Source organism: Balaenoptera ricei, chromosome 6, assembly GCF_028023285.1.
Source record: "Balaenoptera ricei isolate mBalRic1 chromosome 6, mBalRic1.hap2, whole genome shotgun sequence".
NCBI classification, from domain to species: Eukaryota; Metazoa; Chordata; class Mammalia; order Artiodactyla; family Balaenopteridae; genus Balaenoptera; species Balaenoptera ricei.
Window position 1 is genome coordinate 18,964,643 of NC_082644.1, and position 9,905 is coordinate 18,974,547.

Here is a 9,905-nt window from a genome sequence, read left to right on the forward strand (position 1 = left end):
CGCAGTACTTCGGGGCAAACCCCAGGAAAGAACAGGGCCCAGGTGTCCCCAACGCCGGGTCCCTACCCCGTCCGTAAAGGTGGAACCGCTCTTACCCTCCCGCGCGCGTCGCCGGGACCCCTGGGGCAGGCGGGGAGCGACCGTGCGCGGGGTGGGGCGAGCGCCAGCGGGACCTGGGGCGAGGGTGCGACAGGCGGGGCTCAGGGGAGGGTGCGGAGGGGGAGGGCATGGGAGAGGGTGGAGAAGAGTGCGTCGCCGGGAGCGCGGAGAAGGCTTGCCGCGCACGACCGAGAGCTGCGCAGGTGGGTGGGAGGTGAAGGGGGCTGCAGAGGAGGGCGTTGGGGCGGGACGCGGGGGCAGGAGGGGCGGGGCCGGGGCGGGGGCCCCGGGCGGGGGCCCCCTCGGCTCCCTGGAGGCGGGTGCTGTGTGTGCCGCTGTTGCGGCCGCTGCGTCTGGGGTCGCGGCTGTCTGTGAGTGTACCCCCCTCTCCCCAGTACGGACGCCCCTACTCCAGCCGGAGGCCGAGGCTCAGGCCCCTGCTGAGGTCCGAGTGCCCGGCTGTGCGAAGGGAGCCAGCCAGTCCCTTCGGCTGGCTGCAGACGGACGGTGACCGCCACTGGCCCCAGGTGACCGTCCGCCTGCAGGTGATCAGCCACCTGCGCTCACTGCCGCCCCTCCTCCGCCTCGTTTTCCCGCAGGTGTCCGTGCGCTCCGCCTCACCGCCCCGCGTCTCCCGGCAGGTGTCCTCCCGCCGCAGGTGTCCTCCCGCCGCAGCTGTCCCGGCTCCCGGCCATGGTGGACGTGCTGGGCGGGCGGCGCCTGGTGACCTACGACGGCACGTGGGTGGAAGCCGAGGCGGCGCTGCAGAACAAGGTGGTGGCGCTGTACTTCGCCGCGGGCCGGTGCGCGCCCAGCCGTGATTTCACGCCGCTGCTCTGCGACTTCTACGCGGAGCTAGTGGACCAGGCGCGGCCGTCCGCCCCCTTCGAGGTGGTCTTCGTGTCCGCCGACGGCAGCGCGCAGGAGATGCTGGACTTCATGCGGGAGCTGCACGGCGCCTGGCTGGCGCTGCCCTTCCACGACCCCTACCGGCAGTGAGTGGGGACGGTTTGGGGGTTCTGGGAGCTGTTGGGCGCGCCCCCCAGCCCCCATCCCAATCCCTCATCCCTGTGCTTCTCCCAGCCGTCGGGAGCTCTTTGATAACCCCATCTCCACCCCAACCCGTTTGAGCCTCTCTCAGCTACATCGTAGTCTCTGCTTCGGCTTCCCAGGGAGGCTCTAGCGGTTGGCTGACAGGGGGCATCTGCATCACCGTGGGCTCTTGGTGAGCCTGGACAGTGGCCTACTCTAGCCTCTGACTCAGTGGGTCTGAGGCTCCGGGAATCCGAATTTATAAGGAGTTCTGGTGATGCTGATGCTGCGGTCCAGGAAGCCCGCTCTGGTAAATCACAGCCCGGGGACGCCCCGTCCTACGGCGCAGGGAAGAAACCGCCCCTTATCTGGAGAGCGGAAGAGGAAGACCCAGAAAGGCCGTTCAGGTCAGAACTGGAGACCATGGGTTGACTGCTGTGGGCCAGTAGTACGGGACTGGGGACCAGGTGCTGCGGGGGAAGGGTCAGGACTCAAGGGCTGGAGGAACTTAGTGCCAGGCCACGTTGCAGTTTCATTTTTACTGGCAGTGACTGAAATTTCATTAAGGCGTCTCCTGCTCCTATAACTGTAGAAAGAAGCAGGTTCCTGGATTCTTGAGGAGACTTGTCAGAGGTGACAAAAATCCTTGCTCTCTGAAGGGATCTTGCCCCACCCTTGCTTTAGAAAAGATGTAACATGGCAGGGAACCTCAGCTCTGCTGGATTTCACAGTTTGTGAGCAAACTGGAAATTGACCCTAGTGCTTTATTGGCTGTGGTCATGACCTCCATGGAGAGGAGGAGGGAGAAGCGGGGGGAGGAGGGGAGGGGGAGGAGGGGGGAGGGGAGGGGAAGGGGAGGAGGAGGGGGGAGGGGAGGGGAAAGGGAGGAGGAGGGGGAGGGGAGGGGAGGGGGAGGGGAGGGGGAGGAGGGGGAGGGGAGGGGAGGGGAGGGGGAGGGGGAGGGATGGGGCACAGACACCGATTGTCTGGCATGTTGGGGTCTCATCTGGTGTTAAGAGTCCACATGTAGGTTTATTGCTCTTCACAAAGTGCATTACACCACCGTCCCTTAACAAATATGGAGGTGAATTTCTGGGTTTTGTTTTATAGCAGCATGTGTTGCATTTCTCTGGGGATTAATATTCAGTTGTGACATTTCCTCCCCCCGACCCTAAATTAATTATTCTGAGATGGCTTTCCTTCTGGACAATTAAAAATGGAAGCTAACTTTGGAAAGTTCCCTGGAGGAGTCATTTTCCTCCAGCACATGCTTTTGGTGATGCCGAGGAAGAGGTGAGGCCCAGGCCCTTGAGGGGTGGGGGGCGGGTGCCTGCTTCCCGAGGCCTCACTCACAGCAGGATTAGGAAAGTCTTCGATGATAAATCCAAATGCCCGTGATTTACTTGGCAGAAGGATTCATATACCTTCACGTCTAGTGGTGGTTGTAAAATGTTTGATTTGCTTAGCGTTCAAGTTATGCACAGCTTTTGAAAGAACATACTTCGTTTTTGAAAGTGACAGAGTGACAGTGTTAGTAATAAGCTCAGGCCCTGGGCAGAGCCCAGCTGTGGGACCTATTCGTGGGGTGACTGTAGGTAAGGTATTCAACCTCCGAGTATAATGATACCTCACAGGATGGATGAGGACTGCGCTGATGCAGGAATTCAGAGCGTTGTCAGCTGGTTGTATACCAGGACTTTGTGTCTGTTGCCCATTCCACGGTTTTGAGGCACAGGGACTGGTGCTCCTGGCTCTGGAACCTGTCCTTTCTGCTACGGCTTCCTCTCCCAGGGGACACTGAGCCTCAGCACAACCTTGCTAGGAGTGGGGGGGAGTGGGGGTGCCGTGCTCCCTCTGCTTCCCGGGTTATCTGGTCAAGGCCCATTCAGTCCACTACAGGTGCTGAGCTGTTCAGGGCGACTGCACTCGGCCAGCTCAGGCGGGCCAGCCTGACCTTGGAGGAATCTGGAGGGGGGGGTTCTTTGGGGGGAAGTTAGCTCCTTGTGCCTCCCCCTTTCCAGACTGAACTTTGTTAATCCTGTCATTGCAATTTAGAAGTTAGGAAATGTGGTATTCTGTGGGAAATTCTTGGAGCTAGGCCCTAAATTCTGTTTATCCCAGCCTGCATTTTGGAATCAGATCATGAGCAAAAATGGAAATAGCTGCCACCAAGGAGAACTAAAGAATGTAGGAAGCCTCCAGGAGGCCTTTTCGGAAGTTCTTGATTTGTGCAGAGCATGGCATCTGCTTGGTGCTGTGAAAAGATGGGTCCAGGACCGTCATCACCAACCAGTCATGGTGAGGACCGTCATCACCAACCAGTCATGGTGAGGGACCCCAGGCTGTCTTCCCTCAGCAGCCAAAGCACGTCATCTGCTGTCCACTGGATTTCTGCTGACCAGCCTGAGCCTCAGGAGGAGACAGATCACCACAGAACCCACACACACCCCCTCCCGCCTGGGGTTACCCCGGGCGTGGCTGGAGGTGCGGCTGCAGATGCACCTGCAGGAAGAGAATGCCTAGAGCCACTCACCTGTCCGTGGATCTTGGCTGTCCAGTGCAGCCGGCATACAAGACCCGGCCTAGAGAGGCAGTTATTTACTGATGTCCCTACAGCTAGGGGCAGCGCGGGCCAAGGGTGGGCTCTCAGGTCCCGCCCAGATGCCTGTGTGCAGGTGGGCAAGAGGCCTGAGAGAGGGGACAGCATCGAAGACCAGGTTCTGTCCTGCCTTCCTTCCCTTTGTTATGGGCCCAAGAGCCAAGTAACAGCTTCTGACTTTGCCAGCAGGAATTTCTGTCATTTGCTGCCTGGCATGTGAGACCCACTCAGTCCGTGTCTCGCACACTCCCCTCCAGCATTTGACCCACGATCACCTTGTTTTCTTCCCTTTCCACCTGTGTTCTGCCAGACTGGAAAACTGATGTTCCAGAGTACTCTACACACTTTTCCACCTCCACAGGTCATACACATGCTGCATCCTCCAACCCTGGAGCCCCCGCTTCTCTGCCTAGTAGCTCCTCGTTTGTGCCACTGGGGACACTGGGAGCATGTCTGGCCCCAGAGGCCTATGCCCTCTATAGCTCGAGCCAGTGCCACCCCTGTGCTAAGAGTATGTGTCTGGGGTGGGGGCATGTCTCTGTAGTCTCTAGTGTTGGACCAGACGTTGTTCAGTGCTTGGCGCCTGCAGGGCACTTGTTTGATGGATGCTCGGAGCAAGTAGAGAGATTTGCTCGGTAACAGTCTGCCAGTGGCTGAGATGGAAAGAGACTGAAGACAGAAGTTGCCATGGCAACCCAGAAGCAGTTGTGCCAGGGATAAGGATGTGCTGCTTTAGGTGGAGGGAGGGAGCCAATGCTGCAACTGCACACAGAGCGAGGAGGAAATGGGCTCTCAGATTTCCCCGAAATGGTTAAAATGCTCAGAGTTATCACTTCATTCTGCCCAGCAACAAGGCTCTTTCCTTTCTGAGGCTTGGTCTATTCTCTCTGGACACAGTGCCCAGAGGAGATGGAGATGACTTCGGGGGAGGAGGGTTGTTATGTGTCTTTCCTGCATGGTTCCAAGGTTACAGCTGTCCCCAAGCAGAGGCTGCCAGGGTGGGGATTTGAGGACCCACACTGGGTGACTCTTTGAAAAGAAGCTGGAGCAATGAACTGTCTTCAAACCTCCTTCTCACTCCTCAAAGCCCCACCTGGTTCCTGATATCCCCGTGTCGTCCCTTTTTCCTTCTCAGTCTTGGTAGAGCTTTGCTCTGTTTTTTAGTCTAAGAATCGGGTTTGGCTTTGTTGCTCACCCCATGTTGATTCATTTCCTTGTCCAGTGATTTCTGTCCTCAATCTTCTTTTGCCTTCTTTCTACTTTCCTTGTAATTGCTTCATCATTGTTCTTCTAGTTTCTTGAATGAAATGCAGACTTCATCTATATAGAGGCCTTTTAGTTTTGGATAAGAGTGTGTAAGACAACTCTCTGTGTCTAATTGTATCTATAGCTTGGGACCCATAGTATATGGGCATTATGATTTCATATATAATATATGGTTATTTAATTTTTAACTGATTCCAAAAATTATTGCTTATTGGTTTCCAATTCCATTATATCATTAAGTGGTCTGTGTATCACTGATTATTTGAAATATATTAAGATCCCTTTATGACCGAGAACATGGCTGGTTTTGTCACCATTTCATGGATGTTTGAAAACAAGGCATATTTTCTCTCCATTGGGTGTAGGTACTGTGTTTTTCTTCCTGCTTGAATTAAGATTTGTCTTGGCCTTGGATACTGGAAAGCAGCAGGAAGGGCCTGATGGAGGCGTCACGGGGGAGATTTAGTAACAGGAGGGTCTCAAGTGCATTTTTCCTTCCACTCAGTTTTACAACCCTGAGGGCGACAGATGAGGGAAATCAGACTACAGTTAATGTGAGGCCCTGGCAAGCTGGCTGTGGTAACAGGACGGGGATTTTCACCCAGCTGTCCTGTCTTGAGGGTACTAATCCCTGTGAAGGTTATGGGGAGACTTGCAAAACTAAGAAGGCAGATGCTCCTTTCCTTAAATGAATACAAATAATTTTGTGAAATGGTCACTCAAGGGGTTAAATGTGACAGTAAAATGTTTCTCCCATAATGTTAATCAGTGTGTCCTTGAATCTGTAAGGCAGAAAGTCTAGTAAGCCTTTGTATTTATCTAGAACTCATGGAATTTTAACTTTTGCTATTATACGTACCTGATGTATTTAAACCTCCTGAGATGTAGGAGGGATACAAATTTATTGGGTTATATGTGGGTTTAAAATTGCACTGTGCAATTTGGCAACCACTAGCCACATGTGGCTACTTAAATTTAAAAGTGACAAAAACAGGGAATTCCCTGGCAGTCTAGGGGTTATGACTTAGTGCTTTCACTTCCGTGGCCCGGGGTTCAATCCCTGGTCAGGGAACTAAGATCCCACAAGCCACTTAGGGCAGCCAATACATAAATAAATAAATAAATAAAATTAAATAAAACCCAAAATTCAGTTCCTCAGGCTCACCAGCCAGATTCCAAGTGCTCTGTAGTCACATGTGGCTGTGGCTGTGACATTGGGCAGCACAGATGCAGACCAGTTCCATCACTGCTGACATTCCTCTGCGACAGCACTGTCTTGGACCCAGCTAGCAGCAAGAAGAAAAGAGCCCAAAGGAATCCTCAGCCCAGTGGGAGGGCTCACCGGGCAGGCCGGGTTCTAAGGCTTTGCAGGCTCAGCTGGCGCTGGGGAGACGCTGGTCCCTGCAGACGTGCAGCAGCCTGGCCTGTCCCACGCTGACCCTCGGTCGCCCTCTTCTCTCCCACAGTGAGCTGAGGACCAGGTACCACATCATGGCCATCCCCAGGCTTGTGATCGTGAAACCGAGCGGGGACGTCATCACTGACAAAGGGCAGAAGCAGATCCGGGAGCGGGGGCTGGCCTGCTTCCAGAACTGGGTGGAGGCAGCTGACATCTTCCAGAATTTCTCCGGTTGAGCTGGGGGGAGATCTCCGGGGACCTGGACAGGTGTGTGTCACTCCTGTTGCTGCAGCGTGAACATGACAGAGAAGAGGAGCATCCTGTTTCCTTTCTCGATGCTGGTGGTTTCTTTCAGAGCAGAAGCACTCAGCTGTGATGGAAAGAAAATATTGCTCAGGGAATGCCCTCCCAGTAGCCTTGTTTGTAGTTATTTTTATTATTCTTAGCATAGCTTTCTTCACATGAGCTGAAGTGTGTTCACACTGAGCTATTGGAAATCTATGCAAAACATGTATTTATACAGGCTCTTCAGGTGAAATAGCATATTTATTAATACATTTTCTGGAGATGCCTTTATTTTAATGACATGCTTTCACAAGTATATTTATTACTAAAGTTTGCAGAATCTATTTGCTTTAATAAACAAACCTATTTCCACCTGGAGCTCTCTGATTTCCTTCTTTCTCCTGGCAAACCAAGTGCCCTTACGAGGAAAGTGAAGCACTCAAGAAATACCATTCTCAAACACTTCGTTCGGTTTTTCAAAGGGGATAGTTTTTATTTATCTTTTTTATTTTTTATTTTTTTACTTTATTTTATTTTTATTTTTTTAACATCTTTATTGGAGTATAATTGCTTTACAATGGTGTGTTAGTTTCTGCTTTATAACAAAGTGAATCAGTTATACATGTACATATGTCCCCATATCTCTTCCCTCTTGCATCTCCCTCCCTCCCACCCTCCCTATCCCACCCCTCTAGGTGGTCACAAAGCACAGAGCTGATCTCCCTGTGCTATGCGGTTGCTTCCCACTAGCTATCTATTTTACGTTTGGTAATGTATATATGTCCATGCCACTCTCTCGCTTTGTCCCAGCTTACCCTTCCCCCTCCCCGTGTCCTCAAGTCCATTCTCTAGTCGGTCTGCATCTTTATTCCTGTCTTGCCCCAGGTTCTTCTGACCATTTTTTTTCTTTTCTTTTCTTTTTTTTGGTAGATTCCATATATATGTGTTAGCATACGGTATTTGTTTTTCTCTTTCTGACTTACTTCACTCTGTAAAACAGTCTCTAGATCCATCCACCTCACTACAAATAACTCAGTTTCGTTCCTTTTTATGGCTGAGTAATATTCCATTGTATATATGTGCCACATCTTCTTTATCCATTCATCTGTTGATGGACACTTAGGTTGCTTTCATGTCCTGGCTATTGTAAATAGAGCTGCAATGAATATTTTGGTACACGACTCTTTTGATAGTTTTTAATTATGAGTCTTCTTGGGATTCTTTTCTTCTCTTTGTTTTCTTTTCTTACACTTGCTTTTAATAGCATCACAGTATCTTAGAAAGAAAAGAAAATTTCAAGGCTGCATAGTCACATCTTCAAGATCAAACCTCCACATCTTCTAAAAGATGCTGATTGATCCAGGTAAACGAAAGTTCACACATAATCTTTTTTTTTTAAATTTTTATTGAAAGGTAGTTGATTTACAATGTTGTGTTAGTTTCAGGTGTACAACAAAACGATTCAGTTATACATATATATTCAATATATAACTATACATATTCTTTTTTTAACATTCTCTTCCATTATAGGTTATTACAAGAAATTGAGTAGAGTTCCCTGTGCTATACAGTAGGTCCTTGTTGGTTATCTATTTTATATATAGTAGTGTATATCTTTTTTTTTAAATTTATTTATTTATTTTTGGCTGTGTTGGGTCTTCGTTTCTGTGTGAGGGCTTTCTGCAGTTGCGGCAAGCGGGGGCCACTCTTCATCGCGGTGCGCGGGCCTCTCACTATCGCGGCCTCTCTTGTTGCGGAGCACAGGCTCCAGACGCGCAGGCTCAGTAGTTGTGGCTCACGGGCCTAGTCGCTCCGCAGCATATGGGATCTTCCCAGACCAGGGCTCGAACCCATGTCCCCTGCATTGGCAGGCAGATTCTCAACCGCTGTGCCACCAGGGAAGCCCAGTAGTGTATATCTTTGCTGATAGCAAGAGGGTTGTGTGTGGTGCCAGTTACGAGCTCCTGAGCCTCTCCTCTCGCTGGCTGGCCTGCTGGAGATGGCCAGCTGCATTCTGATCCACACAATTGGAATCGTGAAATACCAGGCAGCCACCTTTAGCCTGGTACCCATCTGCTGACCCACTTGGCCTGCTGGGTCCCTCAGCTGGGAATTTGGAGCAAAGCTGTCCCTTGTAGGATGCAGGAATCCCCGTGTTTCCCTAACGAGGCCCTCTGTGGAGCAGTGCTGGGCAAAAAGTGAAGAAGGCCTCTGGTTGCTCTGCTAAACCCAGAACATGAGAGCTGAGTCCGTGAGGGTGAGGCCACATCGTTGGCTTAATTAGAGCAGGGCTGGGGACTCCATGGCGCAGTCACTTTGATCTCCCCCCCACCCCACCCGGCCCATCAGTCAAGTTCTCTCCACTGAGACTGAGACCCAGTGTCATTGGGGTCCGTGGGTTGACTAAGGACATATTTGATGGAGGTAACCTGGTCATTATTCGCCCCAGAAATAAAGTGTAAAACTGCAGTTTTCTTCCCAAAACAAGAGATGGTATATTCACTTAACTATGGTATTTTCCCCAGCACCATAGTGTTAGCTACCCTCTTCATCACATCACATTGTTACCATTGCTTTTTTGCGATGAAAACATTTAAGATCTGATTATGGTATTTTTAATCACACATTCTTAGGGGTGGGTGGGCATCTCTTGCAGGTGTAAAGTCCATAAACCATGTGTGCACGTGTGTGTGTGTGTTAACCACAACCAGACTTCTTAAAAAGTAGAGATATGTCCCTCCTGGTCAACATGCTCATTAGCTGCCATGAGGGAGCCCAGGTAGCATGCTGACCCCGGGGGCTGGAGCAGCGTGCTGCTGTGGGCTTGGCAGCTGCACAGGGTTGCATGTGTGGTCATTTGGCACCTGAAGGGAGAGAGGGGTCCCAGACAGAGGCTACCCCACAGCTGCACCAACCCTGCGGGGCACATGCCTCCTCTCCGAGGGTGTGGCTCAGGCTGGGAGTGTAATGTGTCCTTTACGGTATTATTGTTACCAGAAGATATTTTTTTTTACTATTATAACATCCCTAACAGTTAATTTTTCTCCAGGCAGAGTATATCCAGCTTTCTATCAGAGAACTATGGAGCTGTTTGCTATTTCTACAAGTGCCTTTGGCCACTGTATTGCAATAGCAAAACATGCTCACTGTGGAAAAAACAGAGGGAAAAATCCTATCATCCAGAGGTAAAGGCACTGTCGATGCTGTGCTACATGTATGTGTCCC

At 51.2% G+C, this 9,905-nt stretch overlaps 1 protein-coding gene across 1 annotated transcript; it reads left to right on the top strand.

The window, feature by feature from the left end:
* Positions 1-792: 792 nt before the first annotated feature.
* NXNL2 (nucleoredoxin like 2) lies at positions 793-6,631 on the top strand. The gene is made up of 2 exons (XM_059926295.1): positions 793-1,094; positions 6,463-6,631. The coding sequence occupies exons 1-2, from the start codon at positions 793-795 to the stop codon at positions 6,629-6,631; spliced, it is 471 nt and encodes a 156-aa protein (XP_059782278.1).
* Positions 6,632-9,905: the final 3,274 nt, after the last annotated feature.

Bases quoted from the DNA above. Each gene is read 5' to 3' on its own strand.
- NXNL2 (XM_059926295.1), top strand. From the start codon at position 793: ATGGTGGACGTGCTGGGCGGGCGGCGCCTGGTGACCTACGACGGCACG. The intron at 1,095-6,462 runs GTGAGTGGGGAC...TCTCTCCCACAG, and splicing joins TTCCACGACCCCTACCGGCA to TGAGCTGAGGACCAGGTACC.